The sequence below is a fragment of the Mugil cephalus genome, chromosome 11 (genome assembly GCF_022458985.1).
Source record: "Mugil cephalus isolate CIBA_MC_2020 chromosome 11, CIBA_Mcephalus_1.1, whole genome shotgun sequence".
NCBI lineage: Eukaryota > Metazoa > Chordata > Actinopteri > Mugiliformes > Mugilidae > Mugil > Mugil cephalus.
The window spans coordinates 16,568,445-16,592,673 of record NC_061780.1 but is presented as its reverse complement, the minus strand read 5'-3'; the positions used below and the strand labels follow the sequence as shown (position 1 = coordinate 16,592,673).

Below are 24,229 nucleotides of genomic sequence, written 5' to 3'. Positions count from 1 at the left end.
GCACCACAACATTGTCGCACCTGTTATTTCAGTCAGCCGAACGGTGCCAGGTTTCAGGGTGAGGGGTTAGGTCTCTGTCCCCTTTCAGGGACGCGAGTGTCTGTGGTCGTGTGTGTGCATGCCTGTGTCGCTTCTTATGCTCGTGTTAGCAGAAGTGGTGAACTGAAATAACACAGATGTTTTTATGTTTTGGTTGTGGGCAGGTATTAAATAAATAAATAGAATGATGGTCATTAAACCATCTGGTGTAGAACAACCTTATTTTATGTCGGAACCGTTGAGGAGGAATATGCACTATGCAAAAACAGTAAAGTACTGATACATGCTTGCATAGCGACAGACTGTTACTCTGCTGCTGTCTCGAAGTGCCAGACAGTAGTTGGAGTCTGGTGCCTCATCTTTGTGAGCTGAACGGTCACTAAAGACTCCTGATTCACTCACATATTTACCCGCAGCATCTAATGTTGTATGTTCATAAATTATTGACTCATTGCTTAGAAATAATGACGCTCTAAGCAATATTTCAGCATTTCAACCACACAGTGGCAAAGTCTAACCTGTAGTCTGTGGGCTAACGTAGCAAAATAACTATATACAGTTCAATAATATCTGTACGTCTATTAAATACATCTGTAAACATCTCAAAGGTGCTCTACATAAGTTTTTAGAAATGCATGACAAGTATATCTTGCAATGTGATGTGGAAAGAGAAGTGAAATCGTTAAGTCCTTATGTTTATTAGACAAAAAGATCAGCAAAGGCAACACCTTCATCATGATTCCCCACTTTCATCCCAAAAAAAAAAAAAAAAAGAACTGTACTACTCAGCTGAGTAATGTCCTGATATGTGACTATTCAAGACTTCTAAGTCTTTTATTCGGATTAGTATGTTATGCAACGAAGCCAACTCTCATGATGAGGTTTAACATACATTTAGTTTAACATCAGCAGTGGGTGGACAGGAAACATAAATGACGTCACAAACAATGTTTATCATTTTCAAATAATGCGTAAGAAACCTGAAAAGCCTTTGGTACAAAGTTATAAAAAAAAAAAGGAACTGATATTTGAAACTGTAAATGTTTTGCTTAATCATGAAAAATGTAAAGGCAAACATGAGAATAAAGTAATGTGTTAGTCACAGACAAGGTACAGTCCAAGCGAGTACTGTAGGTGATATTTAAGAAGGCTGGAAACTGACATGGCTTTAATCAGCAGGCTGACAAAGCAACACTAGGAGAAATCTTTGCTCCTCTATATTTATCTGTAAATTCAACATGATGCTGCATACACACAAAATATAGCACATTATAAAAACATCCCTCTGGATTTCCCTTGGCTGACAGTTTATGGTATGAACTAGCATCAGGTGTAAATACAGTACATAGAGCAGAGGGACCAGTGAAGCGTCAGTCTCTGACAGGATCTGCAAGGCCACACTAGTCAAAGCTAGAATCCAGACCTGAGCATAAGGCATCCTTTCAGCTATGAATGACACATTGGCTGTGATCATTCTTTGAAGGGTGATGTTGTCACCGTCTTCTGATGCTATGCAGGATGCCTGGCAGGTTAACTGGAGCGTAAGTACTGCTGAATAACTGAAGCTGCTTCACGTCCTCTACTTGCCTTTCTTGGTCACGCTCCACTGGATGCCACATACATTCTAAGAGTGAGCCGATGAACTCACAACTAAAGCACTTCTGAGTTCGTAGTAGTGGAGGATTTAGATTTGGTATATACACAACAGTAAAAAGAGAGAATGGACTTCAGAGGCTATCTCTGAAGGCTTCTGGTTGGTACGGACACACTGTAAAATGGAGATCAGATGACAGTCTCTATGTGAAAAGTGTGGGAACAAGTAAAGGAGGAAGTGTGTTTCTGTAGGTGGAAGGACGGAGCCACGACGGGGTTCCTGGAAGGAGAGGAGGAGATGGAGGAAGATGAAGTGGGGGAGCGACTGGCCCATCGGGAGGGAAGACGACGGTTGGCTGGACGTGCCGGCCTCGAGAAGTTTTTTTGGACGGAGGAAGGAGAAACGGGCAACTCTTCATTTTCCTGTCAAGAAACAGATGAATTAACATTTAGGATTAACACACCCTTCTGTCTACAATCATATTCACACTCAGATACTTTACATTTTGTCACGTGTTCCATCTGTTGTCTTCTTGACCCTAGGGAAAACAACAGGCATAATTCAAATAGAAACACTAAAGAAATCTGCACGCTCATGTGAAACGTTCACACAAGGAGATCTAATTGTTCCTGGTCAAGAGGAAAGTTGAGCTTAATGCTTTACATGTGCCGTGGTTCTTTCCTCCACTTCAGCTTTACATTTTAGACAGTGCTCCTCAGTTAACGCTAAAGCAGAATGGTGCCTCTAACTAGGTTCTTTTCATGAGGTCAAATAAAATTGGCTTGATAATTACTCCCACAATTTCTTTAACATTTGCATGACTTAAAAGAAGTGTAATCACTTCAGCTCTCCCTATTCTGTGGTCTGCCAAGGGCATTTAGTCAGCTGGCTTCTTGCAGATCTTTCTGTAATTACGACACAAAGGCCAGAAAAACACTTTCACTGTGAGGTCCCATGGTAGGACTGAAAGATAAAAGACAAGCTGATGAGGGCGGTAGATCTCCTACCTAACTTAAACTTTATATACCACACTGCCATTTACTTCTGTTATGAGCCTTTAAGCAATGGAATGGCCCAGATGCCCAGATTATAATGGAGGTTTTGGCCTGCTTCAGTCTCTTAGCACATACCAGAAATAAACAACATTCCCATCGGAGCTGTCCTCAGTCAAGGGCAATTGCTTAGTGTTTCACAATGGAATGGAACAGAATGAAATGTACAAGTCCATCCAGGTACACTGACATAACTGCCCTTGAAAATATAGCTTAACTTAAAATTTAGGCAAAACAAACAAAGACATGGTTATTTTATTCCACGAAGAAGCCTGAAAGTTTACATCTGCACAACACATCTGCTCAATGGCAACATATCCACATGTACTGTATATAAGTGTGCAAACCTTGTCAAACTATACCCACCTGAAGTATAAGCTGAACCTCCTTTGCACTCATGGCACCGTGACTGCTGAGCTGTGCAAGTGTGGTGTGTGTTTGGTGGCTGTAGGAAGTCTGTGTGGTGTGTCTCAGAGTAGGAGGTAACGGCAGTGGGTCCATGTCCAACATGTCTAGTTCTGAGACGCTCTCCTCTTGCCTGACACTGACATTAGGGCTTGAAATCATCTCCCTTTGTTCACTCTGGTTCTGTAGTGACCGCGCTGCACTCTCATAATTTTTCAAAATCCTTTCCAGCGCCCCGTAGTTGGACCTGGATCCCTCAGGCCGTGGGTATGCAGCAAGAGTGAGGGGCTTCCAGGGATGGTCATTCATCATTCGAGGCCCAGGTCTAGAGGAGTCAGCCTGGTTAGGAGGAACAGACACATGTCTTGGCTGTGTCACGTCTCGCTGTTTGTTCTCAGCAGACTGCTGGAGAGAGACACCAGCTCTGGCAGACTGAGGCTTTACTCCATGGGAATTCTCTGTCTTAGAGTTGAAATCATGTAAAAAGTCATCTAACTGGGTATTTGCAGGCAAGGCAGGCTCAGAAAAATCGGTGGCTGCTCTGTGCGATGTTTTCCTGCAAGGACTGTTGGCTCTTTGAACTTTGTGCTTGACCTCACAGTTACGTGCAGGACTCTGAGACGTTGTTGTGGCTTCCATGAATCCAGACTGTGACCGTTCAGGTGAAATTAAAGGCGGTAGCTCTGTTTTTACTTCTTGGACCTTTGGGTCCAGTGCTATGGAGTCCAAGATGGAGAGAGATAAAGTCCCTTCAGATTGTGTCCCAGTCACGCTACTGATAACGTCAGTTGAATGTGGCTGAAAAGTCTCTTTGGGAGGCAAAACTTCATCTGACACTGTAAGGACTGGTTGACAACTCACAGAGCAACCACCTGCTACAGGAGAACTGTCCTGTTCCCGTACACCACGGCCCATCCCCGCCTGAAACAAAGTTCTGTTGAACTCGGCTGTTTTTTGTTCCAGCATTATATTTCTTTTGGAGCCCTGGAGGTTGGTGCTGGTAGGTGCTATATCCAGAGAGGACAAGAGCAAATCCACAGGTAATTCTTGGACAACCGGAGGCATTTGTAGCTCTGGGATTTTTAAGTTCCCAACACTGGGGCTGTAATCTGAAAGCAAGTCTTTGCCAGCACTGCGTATGTTGACTTCAGAAAAGCTTTTCTGGACAGCGTTACATGTAGACAACTTACTGTTAGTGAACTTGCTTGAATCACATGACCATCGGCTGTGGCAGCAGCCCATATTACAGTTGGAGTTAGTTGGTACGGCGCAGGATGCCACCACACCATCTACTAAAACCTTTCCTTCGTTTTCTTGCAGCATAGCCTCAAATTTTCTGACGATGGATGGGCTGCTACACTTTCTGTCCACAAGAACACAAGGACTGTGGCATTTCCTCATTGTGGCCATGGGGGATTCTGGGATGTGGAGCTCTGTGTCTGAATGGGTGGTAGTGCTCAGATTCCAGGAGGAGCTGCGGGGAGGGATGGGTGGGGCAACTGTATCCATTTCAGGGTGTACTCCCGGGCTTGTCTGTGTATCTCTGTAGCTATCTGGATCAGCGGTGCTTGTCGTCCAGGATTCAACCAGCTCTCTGCTGGTTTGCCAGGTGTTATCTGCTGACAAGTTGAGACAACTTTCCTTCTCTGAGGTCCAAAGATCATCAAGAATCTGTCTGAGATTGCACGGAGCATCCTCTTGTCCCAGGAGGGTTTTGTTAGGGCCAGAAAGTCTGTCACTTTCCTCAAACAGGCACAGGGAGTCAGCTTGATCCCTGAAAGGAATTAAAGAGTAAATTTACCCGAGTCATTTTTAACCTCATCAATCATTTACACTGCACCAGCGGCGGGCAAATTATTCCCAAAAGCCTACTCTTTCCATTTTATAGTTTGTCTGTCTCTTAGCTGCGGTGCTTCTGAAAGGGGACCATTGCATTAGAGCTTTTAACCAACCATATTTCAGGCATCATGTGTTGCTGGAGCCACAGAAATCTGCCTGTGCCTTCACCAAGGCCTTCACAATTAAAGCTGGAGGCGGCTGAAATACATTGTTCCTTTAACCAGTCACATTTCAAGTTTGTATTCTTAGGCCTTCTCCGTGGCCCACGGTAGTGTCCTCTGATTGGAGGGTCAGAGAGCTGCACAAGCAATATTAACTTTAATATTTTGATTGCTATTTTTTTTTAACTGAAGATGGCGAAGGAGGGGATGCTATTGACCTAGTAAGACATCTTCTTAGAAAGCCATTTTCATGGCAGACTTTGCAGGAAAAGCTGGATATTGTGAGGAAAGGTCGCTTAACCCCGCTTAAAATGTTTAATCAGATTAATCACAGGGTTGTTGTAGATTAATTTCAATTATTCACGATTAAATATCATTAATTTTTATTCTATATTTATCAAATTTCATTTTGCATAAGCAAACACACTCAAGAAAGAAGGGAATATATATGCACTTCACGTGTTTATTAAACACCTTCAAACAACTTTTTGTCTCTTTTTTTTTTAAACAAACATTTATCCACATTAATGTGACCCTGTTACTCCCCTTTCAGCAGCTACTAAGACAAACTAACTTGTTGACATTGTCCGAGAGGAGAGCTGACCACTTCTTATGTTGCCTGCAACTGAGAACAGTCTCTCACATGGAGCAGTAGCTGCAGGAGCGGCAAGATATTTGCAAGCCAGCAGTGCCAGCTTGTCTTTGTCTTGGTTTGTCTCAAGCCTGGCGATGCATTAGCAGAAGTGCTAGCAGAATCTCCACCTAACGTATACTTCGGGTGTGGTATTTTAAGATGGAAGTGCTTCAGTGACAAGGAAATTCCTTCATGCAGAGTGTACATAGCACTTTATGTTGGTCGACTATTCCATCTTGGTTTCTTTTTGTGCTCAAATTTCCCATGGACAGGACCAACCTGCTGTTTAGCTTCTTCCATCTTTACCGGTTGGTTCTGCTGCCTGTCACTACCAGATCAACTGTCCATTTGCTCATGTGTAACTCTACTCGGACAGACTGCCCAAAATACGTTGCCAGAGACATTCAGAGTCATGCTGTGCTGCAGATGGGTTAACTGTGTTAAGAATTTTAATCAGATTAATCATGATGATGGATTAATCTGTGTTAACGTGCTAATTTTGACGGCCTTAATATATTTTATTGAGAAAACCTTTGGAATTCTTGAAGTGAGTTTCTTTTTCTAGTAATAGCATTAATCTTGCTTCATGATCGACTGAAGGCCTAGGTGGAAAACGTAGGGCCCACCACTGCATTGTACATATAGAGTAAATAATTTCAAGCAGCACCTGAGCACCAATAATCACGATACCTAGGTAGTTCTATCCACTATCATAATGCCATATTGATCCCCCCCCAAAAAAGCAAAGAGGATTTACCTTTTATCATTGCTCTTCTTTCGGATCTCATCCTGGTAACTACAAAGCTCTTCACTCACACGGGCTATCTCCTCCAGAGCCTGGACCAGAGAGACGTGGAAAAAGGACAGACTTATTGAATACTTTGTAATGCAAAATTATTCTACAAATAAAAGTTAGGGATTTGGATACAAAAATCTGATTTAAAAATAAAAGAAGTCTATACAAGGAAACCAATGGATGCCTAAACTAGCAGTACAAGAGTACAAACATAGCTAATCAATGACGTTTCTGATAGCCATGTAAAGAAGCAAAGATGAGGCATGAGATGAAAATGCAGTATATGACTAGTGTTACTAACAAATAAAAATACTTTAAAATACTCACGGCATTGAGGGCAGTGGTGTTCTTCTTCTTGATGCTGTCATAACTCAGACCTTCCCAAAGAGAACTTTCCTGAGGTCGAACATTGGCAGTTGTTTCACTCCCCTTAAAACCATATTCCTGCGGTGATTCACACCCCAGAGTGCCACGAAGAATAGCATCCAGCTCTGCTGTATCCTTGGTGTCTTGTTGCCAAGTGCCTCTGGATCTCAACTCATCCCCAGCTTTAGGTTGTGAACTGTCCTTTTGAGTAAACTGACCACCAATGCTGAATTCACAGAGGTGTTTTTCTTCTGGGGCAAAAGTTGAGTGGTAAGTATCTCTCATAACACAAGCACCATCGCCACTGATATTTCTGTTGTGACTGAGGCCAGACAAAGGTTGATGTCTATTTGTTTCTGACTGGCTGCTACTGCTGAGCGGCTCAGAGCGGTAGTTGTCACTAAGCAGACTGGAGCCTGTGCTGGTGGAATGTACGCTGAGTCCGGTCCCCCCTTGCTTGGATCTCACTTCACAGTACAGCTAGAAATGAAAAATAAAATCAAAGAATTGGTAATTTGCAACATTACCATTAAGACAAGCAACAGTTTCATTTGAGTATATAGTAAAGTTTTATCAATGTTATAAATCAAAGCTGTTGCCCAATTGGTATACAAATATTACAGCTGAAATATAACAACGACTGTTCTTTCTGCAGCGTTGCACTCTCCCTTGTGGGTTAGGTTAAAATGTTACAATATAGTAATACTGGATCCACTGGTTATGCATCTAATATTGGATGATAGTTCAAGAAGTTGGGCTAGACAGCATTGGGACACATGAACATTTTTAGAAGCTACAAAAAAAACATTCAAAGAATTCTTTCAAATAAAATTGGATAACCTCTGGCCGTCCACCATGGAAATCTCGAAATAGTAACTATTTCATGTTGACTGGGCTCCCTTCCCATCATGCAATGTCTAGATGGGACTCTTGCCGTTTAGCCTGCTCTGTTGTTTTCCTCTCTCATTTTCTGGTCTCAAAGGGGCAAATGAGAGCCACATGTTCTTTTCATAGCAAACTGTTCCAGCGCTTTTGCACTCTGTCCAACTACTTGCTTATAGCTTCCCTCATAAAAAAAAATAAATTTAATAAATAAATAATAGCGCACTCTTCAGGGCATGTCAGATTTTAATCTCTTGATTGATTCTGGCTTTTCTATTTTTTGCCGCCGTTGCTCTTAGTCACATTAATTTGTTGAATTGTCCTGTCCTATCCTAACTCCTTTTTGAGCCACATCGCTAAAGAAGATGAACTTCCTCATTATGGCGGTAACATTTGTTTTAGGTTTTCTTACTGCAGCCCTGATGTTTAAATAGTCATTGCATGTGGAAGTTATTACATTGATAGCTTCAAAATATAATTCATACATTTTGGTGAGCAATAAAAAAATGAATATATTGCAGACATTGTTTAAAAAGAAACACAATCTTAGGCCTAGGGAGATATAAATATCTATTAACAATAACTACCAATACTATTTGTCTGTGCCACAATGTCACTCAATGATAAAAGTCTTTCTAGCCCTGGCAACAAATTCGTTAGACGACGACAGGCAGAATAACGCTTCTCACCTCTTCTATTTTCCTCTGCATATCCTTCAGCTGGCTCTCCCACTCTTTTCTCTCCATGTCGAACCTCTCCAGCAGCTCGGCTTTCTCCCTTGACCAGTCCCTCTCACTGTGCTCCAGGCGACAACGCAGGTCCATGGTTGTTGAATGAGTGTCCGCCAGAATCCTCCGTTGCTCTTCCCTCTCCCTGTGGAGCGTTGAGGTCTCACAGAGCTGTTCTCGACGTCTCTGTGATGCCACGGAGCCAGGACCTGTCGCTGACTGGACCCCTCCGCTCACCAACCCAGCAGCTTCTCTAGCCTCCAACTGAGAGGACCAGACAGGGAGCACAGAGGGCAAAGAAGAGGAGAAAAAAGTGAGCAGGGGTTGTGGAAAGGGAGGGAGCGAGAGAGATAAGAATGGCAATAGAAGATAGATTGTAGTTGGAAAACCATGATGGTGAGAGCAGATGACAAGACATACAAGGCAGGAGTGGGAGAGAATTGGAATAAAGAGAATGAAGGAGTGGCAGGATGAGAAGGTGGAGGAAGTGGGAATAATGCACCGTAGGGACAAGTGTGAGCGGGTTCGTAGGAGGGAAGAGGGGAGAAAGACAAAACATTGAACAGCGAAAATATCCTGTAATAACTCACACACGGGGTTCGTGGGGTTAGGGTTCAAATTTTTTTCTATGTACTTCACTAACACAGGATACAGTGCAGGATATGGCAGATCCAGGCACGGCAAAATATGTCTGCAGATGTGGAGTTTGTCACACAAAACTCTGATGATCTAGTTTTTAAGAAAAACAGATCCATACAACAATGATCTCTCAACACAAGTAAGGTCAAACCTTTATTTCTTTCAACGCTAACATAAAATACCTATTATATTAAAATATCTCTAATATCTTTACCCTTTCTAGTAAAGTACTGTGGTATTTCCCCTGTGATTTCCCCTGTGTTAGGGTCAAATACTTAAACTAAAAACATGTTATCATTCTGCAGGCAACGTAGAAATGATGCAAAACAATGCACTATTTAAGACTGTGTCCATAAATCAGACTTCAATATTCACTGCAAAAAACAACAACAAAAAAAAGAGATAACAAAATGTGTATCAGATAAAGATTGAAGTACTGATGACTTTTCTACTATCTTCGGCAACACCCTCTTTTAAGGAACATAAGAAAAAGGGGTGTGTTTAAGTACCCAGATCTTTAGATACTGTGGTAAATGTGCATTTTTTGTTGCTAGTAAAAAAAAGGAAAACGTTGGTTTGATGCTGGAAAGAGACCAAGACAACGCCTGTGCATCTGCACATATTCATGTGCTTCTGTGTGTATGTGACTGTGCATGATGTGTGTGTTTGAAGGAGGGTTAGAACACACACAAGAATGCCTGAATGTGTTATTTCAGTGTTCCGCCACAGACACCGACCAAAGCCTTCTTACAAGCCTCGGCCATGGTGCTATTTCTGCCTGTGGCCTGGGGTCAAGAAATTATGGTGCAGAAAAACAAGTCAACCCAATCTGCCTGCCTGTGGCTCGTCTCAAAGTTTTCCACAATTAAAGATGGCTGATGGAGGATGATGCCCACAGTCTATTTAAACATACAAGTGTAAACAAATAGTGAAAGTGCAAAAACAAGATGCTTGGAGTCAGACAAAAGAACCACGTAGTGTTTCTGTTGATTAAAGGAGAAAAGGGAATTTGTCTTCTTAAAAGGAAATCCTGAAATTACCAGAATCCCATGCATGCTAGGGAGCACACTCGTGCAGACATAACCACGTTACACTCAGTCTAGAAGAGCAACCTCCAACTATGCACTGTGTGCCACAGGGTATATAAAGGTAACTGTGTCACCAGGGTGACCCACTATAAATAGAGGACACACAGCCTTGTGCACTAATGTCACATTCCTAGGGGAGGTAGGGGGGGCTGAGGTAAATGGAGGAGGAGGACTTGGCTGCTGAGACAGAGTAAGATGTCTCCTTGCTGCCAGCAGCATTCATAAATCAGTGGCATGCGGAAAAATATGCCTGGAAATATCCGGCCCAAGGCTTCTGCTTGGGACATTGGATGCTTTCTTAGTATTCGGTGGTAGAAGTGTCCAAAAAGGAAGTGGACACAACGTATGACAGTTACTTCCAGCCGTTTGTAGAATTACGAGGGTAATTTAAATCTCAAGATTACAACAAGCAATCAACAGTTGGTAATTTGCAACCGTGCTCGCACTTAATTAACCCTCTTGAGATTACAACTGTTAATCCTAGGCACAGCAATTATACGTACATAGTCAGCCAAAGCAAATTCACAATGATATATTGGTATGCCTAAACAGTTTGCACTTTCTTAAAGAATCTCCACAAATCAAATGACTAGATTATATACAAAGATACCACATTTGATTATATAGCAGTTAAGACTCTCTCTCTCGTCTGGTTAGGGACAGACAAGGACGTTCTTCTTTCTTCTGCATGACAATGTCTAGACGGCCTTTCATTACATATAGTACAATTACCTGAACATCCCAAATTAGTGGACCTGGTCATTTACTAAGTCTCTCTTCAAAATGCTGTATTAAATAAACCTACTTATCATGCATATTACCCCTCGGCTAGTAGCCTAATGCATTGCAAAAAAAATAAAAATTAGATCAGGTTCATTCCTCAAGGATACATACAAATTCTAACAAGCAAATTTTTTCTGTGTGTCACAACCACTGAACTGCCCCTAAAGGACACATTTCACCAGGCCATTTTCAGGAAAGTATCTAGTCCATTAATGGTCACAATCGAAGTTCCATAGATTTCCATTCATTCTTTAAATGGTTTCTCTCTCCCTTGTAATGCCTCTGGATGTTGTAACTCTACACTCATAAAGTTACACCCAACATCCCTGAATTGATTTGCATGCTTTCTTGCCAGTTTGAGTTCAAATCGCAGCCTGGATTTAATTTGTTCAGCATTTCAAATAAATTAATGAAGTGAAAAGAAATGACAAACCAGTGCCAATTATCCGGTAACTATTTTGAATATCAGTGACAAAGTGCTGTATTATTACTGTCTATTATAATGACTAAAAACGTCACACTGCTGATGAGCTGATAAACAGATGTTCATTGTTCTGAGCACAATGACAATAAAGATCAGTTCTATTTTAAGGTCAGCAGCCTTGCATGCAAACTCACTTCTGGCACATAGAGAACATCAACATATTGTTGTAGACAAATTTGTGTCTATACACTGCCCCATATAAAATACATTGTCTGTAAATTAACCTTGATTACTAGGCTGCAAATAAATTCCAAAAACCGCACTTGTATTTTGAATCTTATGAGCCCCCTTAGATTAACACTTCCAAAGTGTTTCCAAAAGTATAATCTGTGGCAGGATGTAGCATCGAGACAACAACAATCTTACACCTACTCCAGCCTACAATGTAGCACATGCTGCTCAGGATGGCCCCCTTCCAAGGTGCACTTCCTTTGCTCTGTTTGTGCATTCAAAGTCGCTCTACGTTTACTAATATTCAGGTATACACACAGACTGCCATGAGAACTTTGCAAACGTATAAAGTCGGACAGTGAGTCATCTTTCCTGTCCTATTAAACCTTGGTAAAGACATCAGTGTGTGTGTTTGTGTGGTATCTTCCTGAAAAAACTGCTGCAGAAACTCAATTATCCTTCTCTCTATGAGTCACTGGACTTTACAAACACAAAGCAGAACGGAAAATGTTTTTATATAGCTCTTTCTCATCTGCACTGTAAGTGCCGTTCTATAGACTAGAATGGCAAAGAGAGGGGAGTGAAGAGTGACAATGTACTCTCAGCTCACATAAAATAAATTACATTATAGCAACTATGTTTGTGTGGTCTGTGACCTGGTAAAGCCATGTTACTGTATTGAATTCCAGTGCTGTTGTGTCATAGGAGTTTTGTCCTACTAGTCAGCAGTATCATATCACTACTTTTCTGCACCATATTATGAAATTTCATAGAATGATTAGATCCAAGCAAAGGGAAAGCTGTGTGTGAATGTGTGAATGTGTGATCAGTCAGTTGTAAGTTTGCGATAGGAGCAGACGGGACTCAAGTAGGCGATGAAGACACTGTTGTTACAGAATCATGTCGAAACTAGGCTGTAACACACGCAGACGTACAAAGACAGTGAGCACAAAGCCCAAACCAAATCTGAACAGATTTCACAGAATTAACAGTTTTAATGTTTTAATCTACAAAGGCTGAGCAAGTCTCATTAGGTTTAGACTTCTGCAGTCAAATAAATCCTTTGTAGCTCTGCATGATCGTTCACATAATCCGCACGCTGCCTGAGCATGGCACAGCATGACACTGGTATGCAAACTTAGCTCCACTACTTTCTGCCCATTTCAGCCACAGTAACAGTAGTTCCCCATTGCCTGAATACGGTAATATTTCATCTGCTTACAGCTGGCTGTTAAAAGCCAAGTTGGGTGTTAGCGTCTAGCTGAGCAGGGATAACTAAGTTTGTCTCCTCAGTGCAAATCTTTTGTCTAAGCTGATGGCTGAGTTGGACGGATGCCACAGTGACTTATGGCCCTGCTGCATGGGTGGCGAGTCCAAATTTACATCGCACTAAATGCCAGACATGCACAGACATGGGAAAATACGCAAACATAATACACACAACCGAGAACATTAGCTAAAATAGAGTATTATTAGCGGCATGTGCAGCATTGTTGTTAAGAAAGATTATTTATTTTGGACTTAGACTTATGCATGCACTTGCAGACACAGTTCTTGTATATAAAGCTATGAGCTATACACAATCTAACGCACCCAAACTGACCTCCAAAAACGTCAACCCATACAACAGTAGCATCATCATCCATCATCTACCTGGGCAATCCTGCATTTGAGCTCAGCTTTCTCCAGGTCCCAGGCACATCTGTCTCTAGTATACTGCAGCTGAAGCTCGCTCCTCTTCTCCTCCTCTCTCTTAACCTCCGCCTGCACTTCCTCCAAAACCGTCTTCAGGTCCAACAAAATCCTCCTGTTCTCCCCTCCCTGTGTGGAAACATCGTTAGCAACAAAAAAAAAAAGATCATCAATCACATGTGCCAGATGAACTGTCTGCTCCCCCACATGCAGTGCCAGTATCATACTTGACAACACAATCACAGAGGAACTAAGAAGAGAATCAGTCCTTGGTAATAATGTTACAATGGTTCTAGCTTTAAATATCTAATATTTATAACATCACAAAATGCAACAAATAACACAGCAGAATAACAACTTCCCACATAATACTACTGGGAAAATAAGTATGCTCAGCAAGGCCCTAATGCACAAAAGGCACACACATAAATATATTTAGCTTTCACGGGGGAAGTAAATATTCCCAATTACTTGTATATCAGCCACTTCTCTCAATAATGATTCCTTCTCTCGCATCCATTCTTCCTTGTCCTGTACGTGTCGCCTCTTCAACTCCTCAAACTTCTTTTTTAGCCTCGTGTGTTGTGTTTGCTGCTGCTTCTCCTGAGCTTCGGGACCCGGCCACATTTGTCCCCCGAGGATTTCAAGCTGGGTCCCCGCTCCACCCTCTCCTCCACCACCACCGCCACCGCCACCAGGTAGAGGACCAAACTGGGGCTCGTAGATGTGGCTGAAGACGGTGGGTGGAGAAGAGATCCTCCTCAGCGGACTGCGGCTTTTGCCCCTGCCTCTGTCTGCCCTCTCCATCCTGGAGCACGGCACAAACTCCCATCCCTGAGACGGGACGTATCCCCCGCCAGCACCGCCCCCGCCATTCAGCCCCGAGCCGTTCATAAACGCACTCCACATATCGCCAGCGCATTAAAATAAAACATCGATAAAACAAAACAAATAAACTGGGTAAAGTTGAAGCCGATCACCAGGCTATTTTGTATGTATCCATTTTTACCCTGTAAGGCACGAATAAGTTTTGATGCAGTTCAGAAAACTTTTCCATGAACTCAAACAGCTCTTTTGTTTTTAGTTTGTGACCAGTGACATAACAGATTTATCCAAATCCGACCAAATCCCCCATCGGCCACACAGCAGCACTCACTGCACTGGCAACCGGACTGGACGCACTGGTCCCCTCCATGTCTTCACAAGGTCAAGCCGTCATTCTGTTGCCTGAGTCCACGCGGCTTTTTTCTTCTGATCTTCCGAAAATGTCCTCATTGTTGCTTGTAGCGGCATCTGCACAGTTTTCTCTTCTTCGTCTTCGTTTTTTTACATATTTACAGACGTATCTCGGGGCGCTCTGGGTTTGCGCCTCTGCCCTGCACACAGCCGCTGCAGGCGACAATCCGGAGCTCCCAATGACAGACACCCAGTAACCACTCCGAGGCGAATGGGAGAAGTTCCCAAAAATAGATTATCGTGGAGCGCACTGATGTAAGAAGCGAAGCAGTATTTTTACCCCTTGTAACCATGAGTTTATTTTACCAAAGCCAGGAAGCTGAACGGCGCCTGGGAGATGCTGCGGAGGAACATCCTTTAATCAACACCGGACTGCTCCAATTACGTCGCAGGATTTGCCACCTTGCGCTGTAACCATGGCGACCTTTCAATTCTCACGTCTTGGCAACAACAGCAGTGCGCTAAGCGTCACCCACATTAGAGACAACAATTTATTGACGCGCATAAGACATTTTGGCTACACTAAACGTCCTCTGATCACGCAGAAAACTGGTTTCTTACCTCGCCCGTACACAAAGCTGTGTTGTCCACCCCTCCTCCCTTGACATCCGCAGCCGGAGTTGTGCCATCCTTCTAACGTTTCTCATCTGATATCTTAGCGTGAGAGGGGGATGACTATCACGAGGAAAGCGACGAGGGGTGGGATTTTATTCATCTTCACTTAACAAAAACAAAGCAGCTGTGGGTCCACAGTAATGTCGAGTCTTAAAAGATTCACCCTCTTTTACGCATTCGGCTACTTATAAAGTAACAGTAAGTTTAGCTCCGTGCGTTTTCTTAACGCGGTTTGCGTAAAAAGTTCCGTTCAGGAGCAGAAACTCGGAAGCACACGTGTGCCATTTTGCGGAATATTGAGCCCTTACCTTAATACTGTAAAGTCCCGGATGTCCATATTCGGAACCAGTTAATTTAAAGCCAGCAAAATAGCTGAATGGTGTCAGTGTGGACCGGAATGAAGCGAAGAAAGTTGAAAACAACCGGAGAACTACAGCCTACAGCTGAAACGGTGCTTTTCATTAACTGGACTAAAACCCCCTTTTCCTTCTATCTCTCTCTCTCTTCCTCCACAGCTGGACCTAATACGTGACGTAAAACATCCCACCGGTGGGATGAAAGAAGTGGACCAAGTTCCACCCCCGTCCTGGTTGTCAGGTTCAACAGACTAACCGAGGAGGGTATTTTTACACAATTCTGTCCCCACGGTCGTCTGGATGATTAGCTTATGTTGTCTTGAAACAGAACAGTCGCCCTACAAGAATGCCATGTTAAAAATTCAGCTTAAATGCCGTTTCAAACTCCAATCAGCAGCCCGAAAAGAAAAAATGGCACACAAGCTATTGGTTTTCAGATCTCTTAGCAGTAACATTATAGCAGTAGCAGGAGCATTATAGATTCTTAGCATATGCCTAAAGTTTTCCAAATCAAATTATCAAATTAAAGCGTCTGCACATACTGTAGGTTTTTCAGACAGGCTATTGTGGCTAATTTACTCTGCTGGCCACCAAATAGAGTTCTCCTATTCAAGGCCTAACTTCTTCTGTTGCTACATTGAGAACAGAACAATATAAAAACGCTGAAAACTTAACTTAGCACTGAAACTTGAAACTCAACAAGTGCAAGAACATAGTAAAAAAGACCAGTGGTTTTCCGATGTTAGCTGTCTGGCCTTATGATACTTCTAGACATTATTATTACAGGTTTTCAATGTTTTTCTATGGGAATGGACCTCGCATCGCTATTGTTTGTCTGACCAAGCAATAGAAACAAGTGGTCAGGACTTGACAAAGGGTAAAAGTCCTCTGATTGGTGGTCAGTCAGTGAACCATTCAGAAGGTCAACAAAGGTTCAACCTGGCCCAGATTGAAAATAGACTGAGCCACACATGCATACATTATGTCAAAGATTTTACACTATGTAGCTACCAGGGGTTGTACAGACTAGCTGAGTAGTCGGTTTGGTGACTTTACTGTTGTGCTGTAATGCTTTAAACATCATGCCGACTGCTCACTAATCACGTGACAATAACAACATGGACGCCTCCTAGAGGACAAATGAGGAGTCCAGTGCAGCGGCTCATCAACTGTGCGGAAATAGTTTGACCAAAGATGAAGTCCATACCGTGACATGCAGAATAAGTAAGTCAGTCTTACACAATAAAAATCCACACTCGTCTGAAAAGGCATGCATGCGCTAACGTTAGCAGAGGGACGGTCCAAATCCTCTCGACGGCAGAAAATTAACAATTTCACCAACGACGAATCAGCTAGTGAGTTTAATTGTCAAATGTATTAGACCATTAGCTGCAGTAGACATACATGGAAATGTTTCAGAGAAATACCGCATTGTTTTTTAACCCGGCTACACTGTCCTATCGGTGGAGTACTACTAGTAAACACCATTACAGACTGTTGCTAAGATCGCAGCAATGAAGCCCATGCGGAAGTGCAAAAAATTGCAGTTCATCGAGTGGCCGCTGGAGGCTGGTTCCAAAAGGGAGCAAATCCCCATAGACACCCATGTTAACAATCCCAACTTCGTACTTTATTCTATGTTTACAGCCTGGTACAAAAGACATCTTTGCTCTCAGTAGTTTATATAACTATTCATGACAACAGTACTGGGGGTGGATTGTTTTCTAACTCATTCGTTCTTAAGGTTTAAACTTGTTTGAGTGACATATGAGGGTGCTGCCAGAGGTCGCTAGCTGCTAACCTCACCTGAGCTAATGACAAACATGAGGTTCTGATTCATTTTGGATCAACAATCAGGCTTCCTTCAGTCCGCCCCAACACGATCCCATGCCCATTTTTGGGCATGGGATATCTGAGTGTAGTCAGAGTAAAACACAACCAACATGGTGACCGCAGGCTCTATGCAATTGGGCCTTCATTTCACTCTGAGTGATGTCACGATGGGTTTGTCCATAGTATGTAGCCTACAGTCGATGTTTTTTTTAAAAGGCTGAATTTATATTTACAGCATGTAGGCCTATTCAGGTCAAGAATGTAGATGTCATTGTTGCAAAGCTTTACTTTCAAACTCAACATTATGTTGCTCACAGTCAGAAAATGTAACTGGAAAACTCACCTAACAATTCACTGTCATTCCCAGGTGTGTGGCCTCCGCTAAATGTTGAAAGCATCTGGGCAGACGAGCGGCGTGGTTCATACTTGGATAGTGATAAGTTCCTGTACCTTGAGTGACTGTATGAAATGCGCTGAACATAACAGAACTGAAATGAATGAATGAATAAGTAACAAAAAGAAACAATAAAAAACGTACATAACGTGATACTGAATATGATATGTGCTCTACAGAACAAAGAACAGGGTGAAAAGAAATACCAATTTAAAAATGGTGGCGTAAGAGAGTGAGGAAAACAGAACGAGAATAAGGATCAGCAAAATAATGGGCTGAAACATCTTGACGGATGGCAGTTAAATGAGAAGTAGTAAAAGTGGGAGAGAAGAGCAGAATGACACATGGTTAGTATAAGAAATGCACACATTAGACAACAAATACTGAAAGTCATCCATGTTTGCTTCAGCTTACAGACAGAGGCTCCTCTTCCTGTTTATCCTCCTGCTTGGGGACATCCAGGCGGTCTATGAAGCTCTGTAACTCCTTCCTGAAGGCTTTCATCTGGGCGTTGATACGATACAACAGTTCATGCTCTCTGATCCTGTGGAGCAGAAGTTCAATATTAACTAAAATCCTTCTTCCTCCTTGGATTGCAAGGTTTACAGTATAGTGAAGACACAATTATTACCTTCCACCTTCGTCATCCTCGTCCAGCCTAGCGAACAGCTCACCATTAGTTACGTACACTCGGGCCTCAGCGATGATAGTGCTGGTGTCAGCGATGAGCCTATCGATGGTCCGACCCAGCCTCTCCGCCTCGATGCGGATGTCTATCATCTGTTGCCGGTCCTTCAGGCTTCTGGATAAAAAACGACTCTCTACAGGTGAGTAAAGGGAGCGGGTCGGGGTGAGGCAGCGGATGTTCCTCACCTCGTCTGAGTCACTCTCGCCTCCTATGGGGCCCTCGCGCTTGCGATGAGGCGGAAGGAGGCGAGGGGAGGAAGCAGAGGCAGAGGGCGTGTCGTCGTCCCTTCCTCCGTCACTCTCTGCGTCACTGTCCCGAGGGCTGCCGTGGATGCCCAGGTGTGAGGCCAGGTCATAGCGCTGCATGTTAGAGAGCAACACCCGGTTCTCGTACTGGAGCTGCATAACTTTGCCGCTCAGTTCATTGATCTGCAGACGCGCTGCTTTCAGCTCCTCCTGGAGGGCCTCCACTTTAGCGGGGTCACCTCCTCCTGGGGTTGAAACAAGGCAACAGTGAAAAGTGGGGCACCCACAAATTAGACTTCAATGGACACATTTTTCACCTGCTAGAGATTTATTAAGCTGAAAGAGCACAGATATAATTATTCCCAGCTGTGCAGTTGTTTTGTCTCTTGTTTGAAGATTAAAAAATGAACCAACCTCCTCCGTGTCTTGGTCCAGCTTCATGGGATCCAGCCTTGTACTTAAGTTTATTGAGCTCATTTGTCACCTAAAGATGAAAGTGAATGTTAGTCAAATGTTTTTTTTAGCGTTGCTCTTTAGATAACTGTGATACACTGCCTCAAAGTCACAGATGATACCAATAATAACAACAGATAGGGAAGGGGAGACACATATCATCTTACACTGCTAAATTTAAAGCAGTGTTGTGTGCTAGAGTGAAATCACGAGGCGATCTCTGTATTACTATATGTTATCTGCTGCACTTTTGACTATAATCAATGAAGGCTTGATTTGTACTTGAGAAGGATCTACTGTATTTGCAGTAAGAGGTAGTATTTTTTTATAAATCTGCACCATTTACCTTTTTATTCTCTTCTTCCACATCTGCCAAATTTCGACGGAGAAGTTCTGCCTCGTCCTCTACCAGCTGAAGCTGCTGCCTCAGCTCTGACAGGGCCTCACCCTGCTCTCTGCTCTGCTGACCTCCACTACTAGAGCCATCCACTCCTGCTGCCGCCAGACTAGGAAAACCAAAGAGAGAAGCGCTGGTAATAGAAAATCTAGTTAACAGACCTTTCATCAAACAGAGGTTTCATCTACTCAGCTATGACAATACTAAAGTTATTTTCTGAACCACAAATCAAACATTATGATGACTGAGTGCCAGCTACCTGTCCTCCCTCATGTCATCCAACTCAGCCTTCAGCCCTCTGTTCTCCACCTCCAGCTCCACAATCTTCCTCCCCAAAATGTTTGCCTCTTCCTCCACGAGGCGTAAACGAAGTTTCAGCTCTGACTCGCGGGTGGTGGGAGGTCCCCCGGCCTCACCTTTAGGCAGAGGGCTGTCCACGTCCCCGTAGAAGGATCGGTATTTCTGCAGCTCCTGCTCGAGTCGATCCTTCTCTTTGTCGATCTTTGCCATCTTTTTTCTCATCAAGATGGCTTCCTCCTTGATGAAAGCTAGCTGGCATTTCAGGTCTTCATTTTCCTCCTAAGAAGAGGGAAATAGTTTGTTTTAGTTCTATTTTCAGAGAGAAAAATGTGAAAAAATCACTAGTAGTGCACGTTTCGACTGTTCTTGTTTCTGTAGTGGGGTTATTGCACACTAAAAATAAGCATCTGATGCCCAGTTTCTTTTCAAATTGCACTGGAAAACAAACTTTTATACTGTTATTTATACCTCTATAATAATGTTAATGCTGACTCACCTCGACCGGTGTCTGTGGAGCTCTCCTCTCTGCTCTTTGCACATCCTTACTTCCTTTTCTTTTTAGTGAGAGCTACAAGGAAACAGTGGTTACATCATCATCATCATCATCATCATCAGCTCATGTTTTCTTACGGAATGTAGTGATATCATCCAGATTCATAGAGCACAGAAGACTCACTAATGGGACAACGGAAGTGCTTAAATTCACCCGCAAGAACATTCCTGGTAAAATAGTCAAGTCAAATCAGTCTGATACAGATGTTTTCCCCATACACTGCCCTGTTCACACACTCTATCACATTTCACCTGGTAAATTTCAAACCCTAGCTCTGTGCTGTGGCTCAATGAACCAAGTGTTTACCTGTCACAGAAGATGAAATAAATAGACATGCTTCTCTCACCTCTTTGGCTTTTTCAAGTTCATTTTGCAGAGCCTGTTTGGTGACCTCAACCTCTATCATTTGCTGTCTCAGCTTCTCATTCTCCTCCTCCGTCCTTGTCCTTTTCTCCTCCACACTTTCAAGCTCATGGTGCAAGCGCACAGACACATCCTTCGCCACCTGGAGGAGGTCCAAGACAGAACACACAGGGAAAGATGGAAACAGGGGCGTTTCAGCCGCAGTCGCTGATGATCGTAAATATACAGATGATGATAAGCTTCACACAGACTCACCTTCAGGTCTTGCTCCAGACTTCTGAGCAGCTCTCCGTCCACTTGGCCAGTTTCTGCGAACCTGAGCCTCTTTCTCTCTGCCTTCTTAAGTCGGTACTGGAGGATTCGACAGTTCTTGTTGGCTCTCTCCAGCTCTCTGCGCATGTCCTGCAGCTGGCAAGCGTCCTCTTCATAGAAGGTGTCCCTCATCTCATCCATCTCTGCCCGCATCTCCTCGATTTCATTCTACCGGAAGCAAAATAAAACGTGTCACAAAATAATTCAATCCTGCATCTGTACACAAAGGGAACTTGGTCAGACCTTGTCAAAAATCTGTAGCACTCTAGCAGTGGTTACTGGCAACCTACTGGACTACAACAGGTGCCATTATTGCCCAAACTGAGATTGCATGTTCTATTTGTAAATCTAAATTGGCCATAATGTCACATTTACCTTTAGCTCGTCATTTTCATCCTCCAGTCTCTCGATCTCGTCCTGCAGTACGTGGTCTGGCTGTGGGGCCAGTTTTGGACTTTCCGGTTCGGGGGACAGCTCCGGTTCTGAAGCCGGAGGAGATGCTGATTTCGCCTGCATCTTCGTCCCTTTCTTCCCCAAGCTCTTATTCAAGTGAAACTGTATCAGCTCGGACTGCAAGCATCCCTCCTTCCAGAAGCCTGGTCCGCAGCCAACCGTGCTTTTGGAGCTTTTCTTGTTGCTACTTGTGGTCGCGGCGGCCTCCCCTCCTCTCGGATTTTTGCTCCTCAGTTTGGGGGATTTTGACGCGCACGGCTGGTCAGAGACGACGCGGTTCGGGTCCGCTCTAGAGGGCGAGGAAGCATCGGCGACGATGCGGGGGTTGTCCTCGGCTGTCTGGACGGCTCCTCTGTCGGCCGTCGCCGCCGCGGGCCTGCTCAGCGTCGGACTTTCAGCACCACCAGGCTGGACAGCAGCCGCGCCTTTGATGGCAGGAGCGCTTCCGGCCTGCCGCTCCCTGCCCGTGGAGACGGGAGACTGACCACGGCTACTTCTCCCTCCCCCTCCTCCGCCACCTTGCTTTGACGAGACGGGCTTTGACGAGTTGCTGCCCCTCTGCGCAGCTTTGGGTCCAGCGTCTTTGAGCCCCGCCGGAGACGACGATCGCTGCTGCTTGCGGCTGCTATTGTCTGGCTGCCGCGGCGGGTCGGCAGATGATGGGTTCATCATGGTGTCAAAGGCTCAGCTCATTCTCAACAATATCCATCCTCTTCGCTGATAGTCGTGTATCTGCAAAATAAGTGACTTTTCAGTCCTGTAGGCTGCAAAAGAGGGACAGGCTACGTAATAGACAGTGACTCTACAGGTCGATAAAATTGCCCAAGTTTGCTAAAAGGAAAAAGAATAGTGAGAATAAAAGGAAGCGACGTGCCTGTAAGCGAGGCTAGTTAGATGAGTCTACTGTTAGGGGGGAAGCTGGTAGCAGGTACCTGCCATCACTAAAATTGGGCATTCGGTCATTCAGACCTTTTTGATGAGATGTCTGTGAGATCAGCTGCAGCTCTGGTAATTAGCTCGACAAGCCACATTTGCGTCATATGCACCCAAAGGATGGGCAGCGAGAGAGAGGGAGAGAAAGAGAGAGCAAAGAGAATGCAATATTATTGGCTATTCGACCCGGAGCACCAGCCAACCAATTAAACAGTGCTACTTGTTCGGTGGACAGAAAACAGGGGTTTTACGAGTGGCCCCTGATCTGATCCCTGGCCGATCGGAAACAAAGGATGACCCAGCCTCTTTAGTCACATCCAGACTCATAAGAGTGTGAGTGTACTGGCAGAGCCGTTTCCTGTCAGCCATACTCCTCATATCTGCCCAATGACTCATTACTAAAATGAATGGGCTTCAATAGTATCACAAACCACCCTGAAAACATAATTTTAATCAATTGCACCCTTGGCAGCGTTTTTACATTTTTCTTTTGTTGCTTTGGTTTTGAAAGCACCAAGAATCCAGCCTTTGTCACACAAGTAAACGCCGGTTCATGAAGAACAATGCATTAGCTTGAAAACTCAAAAGGCACAACTTCGTGTAAACTCGTTGATTGCATTGATTGTCCTCTGTATAAATAACAAGGAGCAGCGGCAGTAAATCAACCCACCTCGGAGGCCTTCCATCAGAACATAATCAGTCAGACATTTGCCCTTCATACAGGTTAATGCAGCTGTATTCACTTGAAACACTGTGCACCACGAGGAAAGCAATTACCAAGTGCAAATAAGCCGTCTCTTACCTTTCTCTGCGTGTTTTGTCGGATCCTGAAGGGTCGTGGTGATGGGGAGGCTGAAGAGATGCTGACTCGAGCGCCTCCCGACCACCAAGCAACCTGTTTCAATATTCATGACATTACATCATCGCTGGGAGGGCCGAGGCTGCACGGAAGTGAAGCTGCACGCAGCAGGCTGTTCCCATTGGAAGAAGACATGATGCACGGTCTGTCCTCCTGCTCTCTCTCTCTCTCTCTCTCCAGCTCTCTCTCTGTCTGTCTACACTCCAGCCTACATTCAACATTCACCTTGTAGTCAATTGTTTGAACTGACCTTGCAGAAAATGTGATTGTACAAAGACTTTGTAGTAAGTGTTTCCCAAAGGTACACAATATGGTTCAGACTTCAGTTGAAACTGATCAACAACTTGTATTGAACAAATGCGTGCACAGCATTTATTTATTTATTTATTTGTTTATTTCAGGAATGTACAGTGTTCAGCACATCCAGGAATCATTTGCTTCATTTTGTGGTAACACACAGTAAGATCCAGTTAGGTCAGTGTTAACAAGCCACGCCATCTAAGTGAAATACTCTAGTTCAGTGCACGTTCTAATTGTTTCAAGATTCAGTGTCTTGCTTCCTATATTATCTTTTCATTGTTACTGCCTTATGTTCCCCATGTCTCTTCTTTATTTATGTCTGTTACATCACAAGCCAGTGTTGGTGCACAGAATTGTTTCAGTATCGAGAGACAATTTTTTTTTTAGTGTTTAGAGAGTGGAAAACAGGCCTTCCATTTCTCTTACAGTTTGTCTGAATCTGTGTTGTCGGGAAAACAGTGTGTGAGATTTTCCCAGTGAAAATGGTTGCTGAGGACCATTTATTCAGGTTGGAAACAGGCCGTGCTCCCTCAGGTGCGTAAGGCATCTTCAGATTGAGTTACTAGGCCAGAACATCAGGTCCGGA

The 24,229-nt window shown here is 43.7% G+C and overlaps 1 protein-coding gene across 5 annotated transcripts; it reads right to left on the bottom strand.

Moving 5' to 3' along the window:
* Positions 1-716: 716 nt before the first annotated feature.
* On the bottom strand, positions 717-23,394 carry LOC125016248 (protein SOGA3-like). Of its 5 annotated transcripts, XM_047598605.1 has the most exons (12): positions 23,287-23,394; positions 21,474-22,283; positions 21,042-21,266; positions 20,770-20,928; positions 20,367-20,438; positions 19,830-20,149; positions 19,520-19,679; positions 19,135-19,204; positions 18,419-18,965; positions 18,202-18,331; positions 17,737-18,071; positions 13,340-13,482 (listed from the first exon to the last, which is right to left on the bottom strand). In XM_047598605.1, exons 2-11 carry the CDS (start codon positions 22,221-22,223, stop codon positions 17,961-17,963), a joined length of 2,544 nt encoding a protein of 847 aa, XP_047454561.1. In that variant the 5' UTR covers positions 22,224-22,283; positions 23,287-23,394; the 3' UTR covers positions 13,340-13,482; positions 17,737-17,960. The 5 variants fall into 5 exon arrangements, with proteins under 5 accessions (XP_047454557.1, XP_047454560.1, XP_047454558.1 ...); XM_047598602.1 differs by lacking the exons at positions 17,737-18,071; positions 18,202-18,331; positions 18,419-18,965; ... (6 more) ...; positions 21,474-22,283; positions 23,287-23,394 and adding exons at positions 1,902-2,055; positions 2,136-2,171; positions 3,052-4,864; ... (2 more) ...; positions 8,458-8,760; positions 13,825-15,121 and having other exon boundaries at positions 13,315-13,482; XM_047598601.1 differs by lacking the exons at positions 17,737-18,071; positions 18,202-18,331; positions 18,419-18,965; ... (6 more) ...; positions 21,474-22,283; positions 23,287-23,394 and adding exons at positions 717-2,055; positions 3,052-4,864; positions 6,482-6,561; ... (1 more) ...; positions 8,458-8,760; positions 13,825-15,107 and having other exon boundaries at positions 13,315-13,482.
* Positions 23,395-24,229: the final 835 nt, after the last annotated feature.